Source organism: Perognathus longimembris, chromosome 11 (genome assembly GCF_023159225.1).
Source record: "Perognathus longimembris pacificus isolate PPM17 chromosome 11, ASM2315922v1, whole genome shotgun sequence".
Taxonomy (NCBI): domain Eukaryota; kingdom Metazoa; phylum Chordata; class Mammalia; order Rodentia; family Heteromyidae; genus Perognathus; species Perognathus longimembris.
This window is the reverse complement of record NC_063171.1, coordinates 29738373-29753875: the sequence shown is the minus strand read 5'-3', so window position 1 is coordinate 29753875 and position 15503 is coordinate 29738373. Positions and strand designations below refer to the sequence as shown.

The window sequence follows — 15503 nt, the reverse complement described above, 5'->3', positions numbered from 1 at the left end:
TCAAATCTGAGGCTTTTCTCTCACAGCAGCTCTGCCTCCTTCTGTTAACTAGAACCAACGATGAACATGATCCTATCCTACATTTCAGCGGAGCTCAAGAAAAGACTGCACAAAAATGCCTGTTAGAATTCCTTAGTCCTAAAACAAATACATTCTGGGATACACAACAGTTGACAGAAAGGTAATGATTAAAGTGAAATGGGCTTAACATAAATCATAGGCTGTTTACATCATTTCTCAAGGTCTACTTCTAATTAATAAGGTTAAATCAGAAATTTACCACAGAAGTTAATCATCTGAAAGGATTTCAATCACAATACTTCCCTCTTCAAAAGCTACCAATGTTTTTTGTTGTTGCTTAAAAGTCTTCAGGATTACTTTGGGCCTTTCTACCACCATGGCACTCAGAACAATGTCTTACTTAGCACAGGCATTAAAATTTGTTTAATTTGATCAAATCCCAGAGGTAGCTTCAAATACCTACCCTAGGCCTAATGAATATGTTTGCTAGATCATTTCCCCCTTTACCCACGTAAAATTTAATCTAATAGTTCTTTTAAAGTCTATTATATGTGCTAAATTTGGAGTTTTAGTATTAAAAGGAATAAGCTGTAGTAGAGAAGAGAAAATCCTTCAACTTCCTGTCCACAGCTTCAAATGTAATGACATGGAAAACCTTAATTTCCTCCCCTGACCCCCAATAAATGTAGGAACTCTGTTTATATACAACTAACCCAGCCCAAGCTTTGAGTACCTTTGAATTCTCATTCCCTTTTAGAGCTACCCCATTTCTCACCGCATTTTCAGTTGTTTCAGGAAAGAATTGTGCATAATTCTTACTGCTTCCATTTCCCCATATCATTTCTCTCCTTAAACCCTTGCCATTTGATCCCCCTCACTACTCCAAAACAAAAGGCAGGGAGGCATTTTTTGGTCCCTTTGTGAGTAGTTCTTGGTGATGCTTGACCCTTGATTTCAGGATACCACATTCTCTAGCTTTCCCTGTTCTTTCTGGGCAAACTTTCTCAAGCTCTCTGGTGACTTTTTCTTTCTTAGCTTATCCTTCAGCCCTTGTTCCTTTGAGCTCTCTGTCTTCAGCTTTATATTCTCATCCTCTCTCAAAGTATCATTTTCTACCTTGGTTATGATGTCTCCCAACTATCAATATCTAGTTCAAATCTCTCCCCTAAAAATCAAACTTCTGTATCTGTCTGCTCAGTTGTCAACGTTCCATAGGCCCTCCACAGACATCTTGAACTCCAAATCTGAGCACATTAGCTTCCTTCACAAATATCTGCTTTTTCCTAAATTTTCTTTCCATTCTTCTGTTCAAAACCTACGAAGCCAATCATCATTCCTCTCTCTCATTTATTATCAGCATCCTGTTTAGTTGATTTTAGCTCCTAAATATCTTTGGACACTATCTCAGCCTCTTATCTAGGCTGACACCAAGATGCTCTAACTAGTTTCTCTGGCTCTGGACTTGTCTAACTTCAACTCATTATCCATACTTGGACACACCATTTAAAAAACCACAAATGTAAGTCTCTTCCTCTTGCTTATATCATTTCAATGACTCCTGACTTTCTTCAAGATAAAGCCCTAACCTAAAGTAGCTCCCTTATCTTGTTGTGTCCTTCTTCTACTTGTATCACTTGCTAATTCTGGTTTTTGTATTTGGTGCCCAACCCCCATCCCCACCTTCCCACCCCTGTGCTGATCCTGTCATGCACCCTGAATGCACCATACACTCTTACCTCTTAACCTTTATATACTACTTCCTAGGTCAAAATGCATCTTTAGGTAAGGGGAATAGACAGGCAAGCATGTTCAAAGTATATTATATGAATGTATGGAAATATTACAATGAAATCCTTTTGTAAAGTTAATATAAATGAATAATAATTTAAAAAATAAAATGAATCTTTACACTCATTACCATTTAGTTTTCCAAGATCATGCTTATTTTTCCAGCTGTCAACTTAGAAATAAAGAGACTTTCCTGACCACTAGGCTGGAGATAGGTTTCTTACAATTTCATAAAGAATCATTTTCATATTTCTTATTCTTACTGTAAAGTAGCTGCTTATCTACTTGTAGGTCATACCCAACACTGGCTGGCTCCTGGAATTCAGTGTCTAGGTCATACTCATTTTTGTATCCCCAGAGCTTGAAATGTATTGAGTTTCAATATACAGTTGTTAAAAAGTAAAAATTCTTAAATGCATATGTATTTAAAAATAATACATAAATGACAATATTCAGGAAACAAAACAAAAAACAAGTGAAGGAAGGAGCATTGAAGCACACCATACCATGACATATCTGATTTGATAGAGGTATAATTAATAGCTGCAATAGCAATAATAACAATGTAGCTAAATACTTTGTATAAGTTAGCATTATTATAAGTAGTTTGTTCAATTGATCCTCACAATGGCGCTAAGAGATAGGAATTCCTTTGTGATTACTTAGGGCATATGGAAGGGGGAAGAATTCTGCTGGTAGGAATCACAGAAGTGTTAGAAGGACATTGTCTTCAGAGAGGTAGTTATTAAAGCCATAGTTATAGGTGAGGTTGGAACTCCATGGAAGAGAAATTAGCAAGAAATGAAAAAGGAAGAAAGAGGGAGATCAGGTAAAGACAAAATGTCAAGATGGGAGAGTTATAAATATACTAATTCTAGCAAAAGAACTGAAAAGAAACCATAGGCACTGACAGTTTTTTTAGATAGCAATTGCAGGGGATTCAATCATATTTGAGCACCTGAGGGAAGGAATGTAAGGAGAGGAAATGTAGAGAATGATATAGACTCTTCATCCAGGAAATCAGTAGTAAGGAAAAGGAGAGAGATACATGTGTTTTTCTTTATCTAGTTTTGCTTTGTTGTTATTGATTTTTGACTGGAAGGATGACTCAATCCAAGAAGGATTAAAGATTAAAGGAGCTGAGAGGAGATGGGACAGACTGTAATGAGTAGGAAAGAGGTGGCCAGTGAGTCCAGAAAAACTGACAGACATTGACCTGATTAGGAGAAGGATGGATGAATTATTGATAGGGGGCCCCAACAAGAAGAGGTCCTCCCTTCATTTCTGCAAAAATACTTCCATATTTAGTATTTTAATATCCTAGTCAACCTAGCCTTCTTGATTAAAGAAGATATGAGGAAAAATGAAGATTTTTCTTTTAAAAATCACTTTGTGGGCTCATACATAGTTGTTAAAGACAAAACAATATTTAAGTGCACATATATTCAAAGGAAACTATATAAATGACAATACACAGAGAAAATGGCTAAAGGAATATATACATGTTGAAATCCACAATACTATAAGATCTATGATCATTCTGTGGATCAAATGATTAAGAAATCATTAAGAAGCACATCTGTGCTACCTAAACTAGACCATTGAATATTATTATGTCTGCATTCTGTATCTATTTTTTGGACTTTTTTTTTTTTGCCAGTCTTGGGGCTTGAACTCAGGGACTGAGCACTGTCCCTAGATTCTTTTTGTTCAAGGCCAGCACTCTATCACTTGAGACACAGCACCATTTCTGGCTTTTTCTATATATGTGGTGCCAAGGAATTGAACCTAGGGCTTCATGTATGCAAGGCAAGCACTCTGCCACTAGGCCATAATCCCAGCCCTCTGTATCTATTTTTGACAAAGGTTAAACATAGCTGGCTTCATGGACAATGAGACTTGTGAATGTCACAGGACTCCATGCTCAGAAAAGGCCATTTGGCTTAATTCTTGTTCACCAAGCCTGCATATTATATCACCGGTATCATTAAAAAAACAACATCTTAACAAAATGTGGGTATTTAGAAACAAATAAATATCACATTATCTAAAGAAAGTTATCATTTAAAAATAAAAACTAAGTTTCAAGCTTACCTGAAATGCTTGATTGTGTTTTTTCCTTCTTAAAATATGCTTCATATTCTCTATAGACAATTTTATTAAAGGAAGTTGTAGAAGAATTCAACCTAGGAATACAACACAAAAAGATGAAAGATATATATGACATCTACTGATATTACAAAAAGGTACATATATTCAGACATTTAGTAAAATATTAGTGTTTTATTACATTTCAGAAACCTAGATTTTATAAATATGAACAATTAATAAAGATAACGAAATAATCTTCGATATCTTCAAAAATAGTTTGTTGTGATAAGTGTTTTTTTCTTAGCGAATTCTGCTGCTCTAGCATTTTCTCAGGATCAATTTTCTAAAAAGAAAATGAAGATCATAGTGTGGACTCAGACTTTCGGTTTAGATTAACTATACAATTGATGGTTGGACACACTTGCAATTCTCAGGAGGCTGATATTGGAGGATTGAGGTTTGAAGCCAGGTGGGGCAAAAAAAAAAAATCTATGATCCCCCTATCTCCAGCAAAAAAGCCAAAAATGTCGATATGGTTCATCTGGTAAGGCAGTGGTCTTGAATGGCAAAACCCAAGCCACAGTATGAGTTCAAGCCGCAGGACTGGCACATATATGCAATGAAGTTTGAAACATTATAAAATAATTTGTAAGTAAATATTTCAGCTCTTCTCAAGCTAACCAATCAAATCCAGGTTAAAAATTTTTCTGCATCTCAGAATACAATTTTAATTTACTGAGAAACCTTGAGAATAGGCCCTATTTCTATTTGAGAAGGTGGTGATGCATATGGAATTCCAAGGGGAAGCAAATAAACGAAAGTGCTAGCTATCTTAGAAAAATTAAATAATCTTTTATTTTTGGAGGTGCTGGATTTGAAATCAGAACCTCATAATTGCTAGGCTAATGCTCTACCATTTGAGTCACACAGCCTCGATTCTGTTTTTTGCTGCTTGTTTTGAAGATAGAGCCTGGTGAGTTTTTCTGCCTAGGACTAGCTCCAACTGTGATTCTCCAAATCTCAGCCTTCTGAGTAGCTAGACTTACCAGCAAGAACCACTGCCATCCAGCTAAAATAATTTCTTGATTAAAAGTAGACACAAGAGGCAAAAAGATTAAATAATTTCCTCTCCTCTATCTGACCCAGATAAGAATTGTTTTACAGGATTCTTTATTTATAGGTTGAATGGGCTTCTGAATCTTAATAACTATAGCACCATATTTCACAGAATAATAGAGACCATTACGAGAGAAATTCTTCTATCTGAGTTCTCTTGTCAATTATTTACCCATTTTTTCTTCCTAGTCAGATAAAGACCAACCAACATCATATACTTTTATTAACTATAGTTCTTTTTAGAACTAATCCCTAACTTTGTATCCTTTGACCTACATTTATCCATTTTCTTTCCATAGGCATAGCATATTAAACAGAAGCAAACAATTAAGTTTTTATTCTACTCATAAGTAGACAAGACTAATATCAAGAATGTATCTTTGGGTGAGGGGAGGGACAGAGAATGATAGAACACCTGCCTAGCAAGTACAAGGCTCTGACATCAAAGAAACAAGATGTTCTAAAGGCATGACTCAAGTGGTCGGACACCTGCCTGACTAGCAAGCATATGAAGTCTTGAGTTCAATCTCCAGTACTATCAAAACAAAAAACAAAGAATATTATTTTCTTAGTATAGGTGTGACTTAAATGATCACCTTAAAATGAAATATGTATAATAAACTTTTTTAAAAGAAGTATTATAAAGGTAAAATGGTATGTAATTCCCTTCAAGATAGTTTGTTAACAAAATTTTTCAAAATATTAATGTAACAAACTAAAAGCCCTTTTAAACTAGTACATTATTGCTTGGCAGATTGCTTTGGTTTTGTAATTGTAAAAGAGGAACCCATCTTTCGCAACCCTCTAAACTTGATGTTAGGTTTAAAAAATGACTCACACTAGGAGGTTTACCATTTGAAACAAAATATGTAACTAACTGGAAATATTGAATAAATCTTATGAATTTTTGAGAAATCTTACTTGTAATTTTTCAATTATAAAAATGAAGATTGTAGTTGGTCAAGCTTGAACATTTATTTAAGTAACATAAACCATTTAATAGTAACCTTACCAAAATATTATAAATTGTATTCTAAGGAGTGGTTTAAGGTGAGAAAAACTAAGGTCACATTAAATATCAACAAATAAGTCAAATATGAAACACATAAAAGACAAAGTTGCAAGTATTGCATTTCCACGGTTATTAGAAAGTAACACAATTATTCAATTATCTGCTGATAATAAAGGGCAAACTGTACCTCTTTACTTTTACATGATGAAAACTACATAGTCGATAGAACAAATAATAGCTAGAAATTCTATTAAAAACATGAGACCACTTAAACAGTAGTTTCCAGTAGGGCTCAGGAGGGAGCTAGAGCCTTGTACTTCTTTTGAATTAATCAATGTATTAGGCCAATTATCAACCACACTAAACAAACTATTTAAAAAAAAACACTTTTGTGAAGAAAGCAGCATCTAGCCAACCAACCCAAATATTTCCTAGTTTGATAAATTATGTTCATAGAGGCAAAAGAGAGCATCTACCAAGTTAATTTTGTTCATGATACTTTATAAACTACATTTACTTATGTGGTATGAAAGATTAGAGATTAGGGGAGAGAGAGAGAGAGAGAGAGAGAGAGAGAGAGAGAGAGAGAGAGAGAGAGAGAGAGAGAGAGAGAGAGAGAGAGAGAGAGAGAGGATCTTAAATATATATCAAAGAGTTACCTTGGATCTGTGGGCTCAGGGTGGTAGCTCCAAGTGATGCCCTGAGCAGCCACATAAAACTGCCTAACCAGCGCTTCTGCCCTTTGGTTTCCTGCCCAGCTGGTGCCCAGGACCACCAGGACCCAAAGGCGTGGGCAGGCCAGGAGCATGGTTCTTCTCCTTCTTCTGGCCTCTGCCTCTGCCCTGGCCCCAGCAGGGCTCACTTAACTGACAAGAGCCCAGCAAGGCGCTGGGGCTGTCCTGGCTGCAATGAGCTCTGCAGGCTGCTGGTGGCAGTGTCCTGAGGCCCAGTAGCTCCCCCCCTCTTTCCCCTGGGGCTTGTCCAGGCAGGGACTTGGTCTGGTGACAAGAGCTATTTATCAGGGAGAACAGCAGATTAGTGACTGTTTTACTACAGGTGAAAGAAAGGGCAGGGATCCTGCTAGAGGCTCTGCCAGTGCTCAGGGCTTTGTTGCCACAAAACTGTTCCTTGGCTTCACTGCCTGTGGGAACAGTTGCTACCCCACTCCACGCAGCAAAGCTGCTAGGATCAAAGTTTATGCTTCGCCAGCCCCAGACAATTGCTGTGAAGTAAGTAAGGGACACAGAAACACTGCTTTCAGGTGGTGAGGAAGAAGGGGAGCAGCCCACCAAAAATCTAGTGTTCTGTATCACTTTTCTATCTTATACTAAGTCATAGATTTGTCTCCATGAGGGGCTTATCACTAAAACACAGTAGAGAAAGGCTTAGAAGCATGGGCTGAAATACTCTGTAGTCTAGATCTACATTCTATTTACTAGCTGTATGGCTTTGAGTTCCTCTCTCTCTGTCTCTCTCTGTCTGTCTGTCTCTCTCTCTCTCTCATGTAGTTGTTGCTTTTTAAATTTTAACATTTAGTAGTTAGTTGTACAAATAGTATATGTTTGGCAGAAATGATAATACTAGTTTTTTCCCCTCTGGGCATCCATGCCTGTAGTCCTAAACTACTCAAAAGAGTTTTTAACCTGGAGAATCATGATTTTAAGCCATTCTCAAGCAGAAAAGTGGAGACTTAATCTCCAATTAATGATTAAAAGGCTGCATGGAGGGCATGGCTCAAGAGGTAGCACACCAGCAAATTTAAGGCCCTGAGTTCAAACCCGTGTGTGTGTGTGTGTGTGTGTGTGTGTGTGTGTGTGTGTGTGTGTGTGTGTACTAGTTTACCCTATAAGATTGGTAAACTATAGAATGCCCAGGACAAATCACACAGTTTATGTCTATTCCTACATTGTAATTCTCTGCCTCCAGGGTACTTTATACTACCTGGAGGATCTGTTTCACACTGTGTTAAATGTTACTGTTGATGGAGGTTCTAAGAATTCTACTGTTTGAAGCATCATGCTGACTCATCCAGCATTCCCTGGGTCTAGTTGCCTCCTAGCTTTTGTCCATGCTTTATGTTTTTATTACATTCATGAATTTTAATCTGGTATGTCACAGAGGATCTCGATGAAGCATGTGAAGCACCTCAGTGGCTAATCCTCTGTCTCTGCTCTTTTGGTGATATTATCTTGCTAATTTTGGATGTCCATTCTTGAGCCAGGTGTTGTGGCATCTGCATGTAAGTACTCAGGAAGCAGGAGCATCAGGATGACAAATTCAAGTCAAGCTCCCTATTCCAAAATAAAACAAACTAGGAGCTGTGGCTCATACTTGTAATCCTAGCTATGAGAGACATAGAGTGATCATGGCTTGAGGGTAGCCCAGGTAAAAAGCAGGAGGCTCTATCTGAAAAATAAACTAAAAGCAAAATGGGCTTAAGTCATGGTTCAAGTGATAGGGCATTGGGTGAAGAAGCTGAATTACTGCCCCTCCCCCAAAAGTAAAAATAAAAATAAATAAGAAGTCCATTCTCCACCTTCTCATCGATTTTGTCTCTTCTTAGTAGTCCAGAGTTTTGCCACTCTCTTTCTTATCTCAAACTATCCCTTGCATTTTCTGAAGTCCTGCAATTCTATTCAAATTTATACTTCTGTTTGTTACTCTTTATCATTTTATACATGTGTCTATTGTAATCACAACCCATCAGGGACAGGAACAATGCCTTCCTACAATTTCAGTGGTTCCCACTGCTTAGAACACCAGAATTCCCTAATAGCCTCCACAGAACCAAATTCTGACTTAGGAGACTGCATTCAAAACCCTTGTCCTGTAGTACTTAGCTCAGTGGCTGACTTATACCAAGAAGTCAGAGGCTCTTTTGGAAGCATATATGAGGAACTTTTTAAATGCAGCATATCTTACCAAATCCTTGCAAAAATCATTGTAATCTTTTTGTAATCACTTATAAATTTGCTTTTGTGTATCTAGTCTATATGACATAGTCATTGGATTATCTTTCAGCGTGAAAAATAACTACATATTGCTTGTCCCTCCAGTCTTTTTTCATTAATTCCAGGTCAGCACTATATGACTTGTAGTGGGCTATTCACTAAATGTGTGATTTTAAATAGTAGATAAAGAATATCCATTCTACCCTAGAGAACATTAAGATGATGAAGTCTTTTTCTGCTTCTCTGATTTTCTCTTGGAGCAAGTGGACACATGAGTGTGTTACACATTTGCTAGCTTCCTGAATGGTGGAACTGTAATTGGAACAACTGTACCTGTGTATTACATTAATGGCAAAGTGACGCACACAGACCTTACTGAACAAAACACTCAGTAGAAGAACACAGCTTTGAAGGGTAGACCTTTTTAATTACACATTCAAATACTGATATTTGGGTCCTTTGCTTCAGGAAACATCTACAGTGAGATGTAACCTCCCATCGAAATGGTCTTTTGTAGCTTCTAGTGACATCCAGAAGTTTCTGTAGAAGCCTCAGTATCTGAGGGACTAAGTGAACTCAGTGACAGCAACCACTGAAAACTCTAGATCTTCCAAGATTTACCTCAAGTTAGAGACTCTTGTCTTCCAACAACATATAAAATGCCTTCTTTTAATCCAAAAGCAAAAAAACAGTATTTTCATTTCTTCCCAGTCTGCTCTTCTGGTGAGTCAGATGCTCCTGTCTCAGGCCAAAGCTCACAAAGAGCAGCAGAACCATTTGCTGCTGGCCTCTGTGGCTTGTGTGGGAAGAAGAGGAACAGTGGGGCAGGAGGGGGTGGTGGGTAGAGAGGTGGGAATGTGGCATGACTCTTCTGCTCCGGTCAAGCTAATAAAGAAAAATGGTCCATGTCTTTTATTCACAGTTATTTACAGAAAACTTTACAAATGTGCTACAGCCAAAGTCAAGTCTAGTAGGAAGCTTGCTGTTCACCAAGCAGATCCTCAGAGATTAGACAAGGTAAAAGGAGAAAGGGCAGGTCTCTGAAAAATAAGAAAAAAGGGGCATTAATATAAGTATCATCAATTTTATTTTATTTTATTTTATTTTTTCCTTTTTTGGCCAGTCCTGGGGCTTGGACTCAGGGCCTAAGCACTGTCCCTGGCTTCTTTTTACTCAAGTCTAGCACTCTGCCACTTGAGCCACAGCGCCACTTCTGGCCATTTTCTGTATTTGTGGTGCTGGGGAATTGAACCCAGGGCTTCATGTATAGGAGGCAAGCACTCTTGCCACTAGGCCATATCCCCAGCCCCAGTATCATCAATTTTAAAAAAGAAAAATCTTTCACTAAAGCTACCCCCCCAAAGCTAAAATAATCATCTTTCTATATTACAGATTTGCAGTCATCCAAGCTGCATTTTAAACTATTCACGGTGCTGTTCAAAAGAAGGATGATATCAGATTATTTCTATTTTCCCAGAAGGTAGCATAATGGGTTGTCAGGCAGTGTCATCATGTAATACCACCCAACAAGCCAGTAATGGGAATGCCATACATTCTGGACTAAGTTATGTATCATTAGAACATTTATACCCTGAAGGAGATGGAAATCCTTAAAGGAACTCATTCTCTTGTCATTTCTCTGCTGTGCATATGTCCTCCTGCCAATACATTATCCTGCCATTGCCTTAAAAATCCAATATATATTTATATAAAATATCAAGCTTTCGGGCTGGGGATATGGCCTAGTGGAAAGAGTGCTTGCCTCATGTACATGAAGCCATGGGTTTGATTCCCCAGCACCACATATACAGAAAATGGCCAGAAGTGGCACTGTGGCTCAAGTGGCAGAGTGCTAGCCTAGAGCAAAAAAAATTTTAAAAAAAATTAAGCTTTCTATTTGTTCCCCCCCCACACACACAATTGCATTTTCTTAAAAAACTACCTTCCAAGGTAACTTACCTTCAAGGGTTTGGTTCAAATGCAGCATTTGTAAAGACTCCATATGTTCCTAGGTGGCTAAAGAACAGAAACAAAAGTATGACCATCATGCAATACTTAGTCAACACAGTCGAACATGGATGTTTCCAAAAACTGTGGATTGCCACCCTGGCCCTGGAATTCTGTCTGCTTTCATTTGGAAAGGAAAGTAAATACACGTACAATTTTCAAAATTCTTACTTCACAGCCCTGGGTAATTTGCATTACTGTTTATTTTATACCCACTCACTTATTTCAGATAATGGGAAATGTCCAGACTGGTGTAAACGGGAGATAATTGTGTTAATGACTCTCATGGTATGAGAAAACCTGGTCAACACCAGAATGAGTTTTTTAAAATGGTGAACAACTGTACACAAGTTATAAAGCTTGTCATCATCTTCCCTTGGTGGCAGGAAAGTGGTTGGCCTGAGCTTGAGCATTTTGTTTCTACTACAAATTATGTTCTCCTGTGTATTTCTTCTTCATGCTACAATTGGAGCATTTGCTGACTTTGACCACATTATCTATAGTTAAGTTATATCTTGTGGGGCTGGGAATATGGCCTAGTGGTAAAGTGCTCGCCTCGTATACTTGAAGCCCTGGGTTCGATTCCTTAGCACCACATATATAGAAAAAGCCAGAAGTGGCACTGTGGCTCAAGTGGCAGAGTGCTAGCCTTGAGCAAAAAGAAGCCAGGGCCAGTGCTCAGGCCCTGAGTTCAAGCCCCAGGACTGGCAAAAAAAAAAAAAAGTTGTATCATGTGTATATTTTACTTCTGGAGAGTAAAAATAGGATGTGGCCCAAACAAATAAATAAATAAATAAAGAGGCAGACAGTGTGTATGATTATCCTGACATCGTAAATCAGAAAGTTAGACTAGCAAAATTAAGTTCATAGAATATTTCTCTTACCTGTGAGGATTCAAAGGACATTTCCCATCATCTGAAATAAGTGAGAAAACATGAATAATTGGTTTAAAAGGCAGGGAAAAAAACAATGAGATGAAGGGTCAGAGTCATTGGTGATAGGAATTCTTGTGTGTATGTGTGTGTGTATTTATGGTGCTGGTCCTGGGGCTTGAACTCATGGCCTTGATGCTGTCCCTGAGGGTTTTTTCCCGTTGGTCAAGGCTAGTGCTCTGGAAGTAGAGCCAACACTCTACTTCCGGCTTCTTTGATGGTTAATTGGAAATAAGCATCACGTGGACTTCCTTTTACAGGCTGGCTTCTGCTTTCAATCATCAGATTTCAGCCTCCTGAGTGGCTAGAATTACAGGCGTGAGCCACTGGCATGTGGCTGATAATAGAAATTCTTTAGAACAGTGAGTAGACAGGTCTTCACATAGACCACAGCTCTTTTCCTTATGAATAGTCTGATGAAGTTTCTGTTATACAGCCCTCATCTCTTTGGCTACATCACTGCTAAAATCCTGTATCAACTCCATAAATTTTCAGGAAAGAATGCAGATTTTCTGAGTACACCATGTCAGGTAAAGTATTAGTCCTTTATAGCTCTAGTTTCTTCTCCTGCCTCCTTTGTAAGCCCCTGTGGCTTCAGATGCTCTGACCAGCTAAGCATACCATTTCCCAGCATACTGTTTTCTCCGCTTGAACTCTATTTCCACTTACTCCTGGCCAAGTCGTTCTCATGCTTGAAAGTTAAGCTCAGGAAAGCTCTTCTGACCCTACCAGAATGGTTTGAACACCTCTATTCTAATGTTCTGGATATATCAGGTTGTGTTTTATCCACATATTATTTCTTTACTTTAGCATTGTACGGATTTAACTTGTCTCCCCTTTAATGTAGGGACTATCATTATGTGTCTTAGTGCGTAACAGAGTTGACCTATTGGTTGTGATAGGAAGGAAGGGATGTGGGACATTTTTCTAAATGGGAGATTCCACAGGCCTCCAAATGCTAAGCTGCAATACTGCATCATCTGAATTTTAAGGCAAGATGTCCCTGAAGTCTCCCTGCAGGAGCATCTTTCTAAAGTTTCCCCAGGTGATTCTGATGGGCAGTAAATTCTTATGTTAGCCTTTTTGTTTTCTTTGAATGGAATGTTTCTAAACATGAGCTACTAACGTATTGCCTGCACCACCCTAATCCCAAATCACGTGAAACAAGAAAGCAAGAGGAAACTCTTTCCTTATTTACCTTTCTTTCTCAAGCGTTTTCTTAGAAGAGCCAGGAGTGTCCCACCCAGTGCCAGACCTGTTGAAGAAGCCACAGCTCCACCAAAGTAAGTCAGGGCTTGCTGGACCGTCAATGACCCCACTGCAAGACAAACACACACACACATGAAGCCCACTGCAGCAGACTAGGAAGCAAGGCCCAAGAGTTAAATATCAAATGAAATTTCTAAAGAGTTCAGGGTAAAGACTTAGTAACATGCCCGAGCATGACAGCTTAGCCAAATAGAATAAAGCAAGAGGAATTTTCTTTGGTAATGGAAGATTCAACCATAAAACAGAAAGTAGCCATGGCAAGTTGCTAGAGAAATATAGGTAGGAGAAAAAAATGGAGGCTGAGTTAAAGCTTGCAAACAGATGCAGCATATTTAAAGAAAAGTCTAAGGGATTTTTAGAGGTAGGTGGTAAACAAAGCTCTAGGACAATAAATTAGAACTCTTTGTGAAAGAACTCACAGTTAAAATAATGATTCATCTGAGCACTTGAAAAGGAGTTGCAACTATCTACACTGAATTACTGAATTGAATTTCTATTGTTCACAGGGAGTTTTGGTATGACTCATGGTGCTATGTTTATTAAGGGAAATCCAATGATAGAAAGGAAGTACACTGTGAAAAAATATACAGAAAAGAAACTCTGATTTTGATTTTTTTTTCATGTTGAGGTGACCTTCTTAAATCCTACGTACCTTGGCAGGTTGGCATGATAGTTGACCAGGTGCCATTTTCTTGGCATGCTGCTTTTGCAGAGCCATTAAGTAATTGACCCTCTGGGCAGTGAAAAGCGCAGGTTGACCCATAGCTGAAGTTCCCCCAGGGATTGGAACAGTTCATCACTATTGGTGGACTAATGTGCAGTTCTGAGCATTTGATGGCTGAGGAAAAGGAGAAACAAACAAGAAGAATGAAGGTAAATGAAGATTGTGATTTCATGAGCGACCTATCAATATTTTTGACAATATTCATTGTCAAAAAGGAAATCAACCACTTCCAGTATTTGTTCCAGCCCTCTAATACCACACATACTGAATAGCCCACTCAAAGCGCGGAAGAATGGGAGGGGCGTATCCTAGCATTCAATGAATATCTGCAATAGGTAAATCTTCCCTCCAAAAATACTTTTTACATATTTTATGCCTCTCAAAAATACAATTGTTCTAAGTGTTATTATCAATATATAGTAATGATTGGCTTGTGATTATTGGATATGTAGCAAGCTTCCAGTACAGCTGGACACTAGAAGTTTAAAAGAAGTAAAGTTAGTAAAAAAAAAATAGTCAATATGTTTAATGAAATTAACAGCAAGATAAACTTAGAAATCAGACTACTCAGTAAATTTTTAATTTGTCATTGAAATCAGTTATTTTTAGAATATGTCTCTTTCAAAAGTATTACATTTGATTTTAGATAATCAATCTTTTGTTTAATGTGTACTTGAAATAAAGGTAATCTTAATGGCAAAAAAAGAAATGATAAAATAATGGCATTTACAGGGAAATGGTCAAATCTTGAACAAATAATATTGAGCAAGACAAGCCTAGAGCACAGAGGACAAAGGCGCATGGTCTCCCTGATATGTGGTTGTTGGAGGGGGAGGGGAGAACAGTAGAGATCATGTCTGTAAAGCAACAAACTTCTTTTCAAATGGTATTTCTACATATTTTGGTCAGTGACTTTACATCATCTCTCTAAAACCAAACAATTACTAAATAAACATAAAAAGGTCTCAACAGCTACATACATATGATTATATAAGATGAGACTAAGCAAAATGAACTTCAAGAGACGGAAACAGGAGGATTTTACTGTTGTCAATGTTTAATGTACTAGGTGAATTTCCTTTGACATACCCCCTGTGGTTACTGTATATCATTCTGGTACACTGGATATTGTATATATGCTTATCTGAACTGGGGAAGGGAAAGAAAAATGAAGGAGGGTGTAACAAATATGACAAGAAATGTACTCACTACCTTATTATGTAACTATACCCTCTCTGCACATCATCTTATCAATAAAATTTAATAATAATAAAAATAAATAAAAGAAGTAAAGATCATCATATGAATTAAACTTTTTCAGAGGGCTTCAGATTATTTTCTCTAATTTATGGATTCAAAACTGTCCTCAGGAAATTAAATTTAATTCAACTAAATATTAATAAGCAGTGGTGACATTTGTAAAGGCTCTATGCTATGTTTTGTGGGGAATAGAAAGTCAAAAGAGGTGTAGAGTCAGCCACCAGTGGCTATATCTATAATCCTGTAGCTGTACAGTAGATATACCTATAACCTATTCAGGAGGCTGAGATCAGAGAATCAAAGTTCAACACTGTCTTGGGCAAACAAATCCT

At 37.7% G+C, this 15503-nt stretch overlaps 2 protein-coding genes across 3 annotated transcripts in view; both read right to left on the bottom strand.

Moving 5' to 3' along the window:
- The window catches only part of F5 (coagulation factor V), a 68330-nt gene extending 61448 nt beyond the window's left edge, over window positions 1-6882 (bottom strand). The window contains exons 1-2 of the mRNA XM_048357781.1: window positions 6688-6882; window positions 3904-3995 (exon numbers count right to left, since the gene is read on the bottom strand). Coding sequence (XP_048213738.1) covers window positions 3904-3995; window positions 6688-6836 — 241 coding nt within the window. The 5' untranslated portion in view covers window positions 6837-6882. The remainder of the gene's footprint in view (window positions 1-3903; window positions 3996-6687) is intronic.
- Window positions 6883-9396: 2514 nt separating this feature from the next.
- The window catches only part of LOC125359909 (selectin P), a 32159-nt gene continuing 26052 nt past the window's right edge, over window positions 9397-15503 (bottom strand). For both annotated transcript variants that reach the window (XM_048357772.1, XM_048357773.1), the window contains exons 12-16: window positions 13840-14025; window positions 13117-13236; window positions 11871-11901; window positions 10939-10995; window positions 9397-10019 (exon numbers count right to left, since the gene is read on the bottom strand). In XM_048357772.1, the coding sequence (XP_048213729.1) occupies window positions 10941-10995; window positions 11871-11901; window positions 13117-13236; window positions 13840-14025 (392 nt within the window). In that variant the 3' untranslated portion in view covers window positions 9397-10019; window positions 10939-10940. The remainder of the gene's footprint in view (window positions 10020-10938; window positions 10996-11870; window positions 11902-13116; window positions 13237-13839; window positions 14026-15503) is intronic.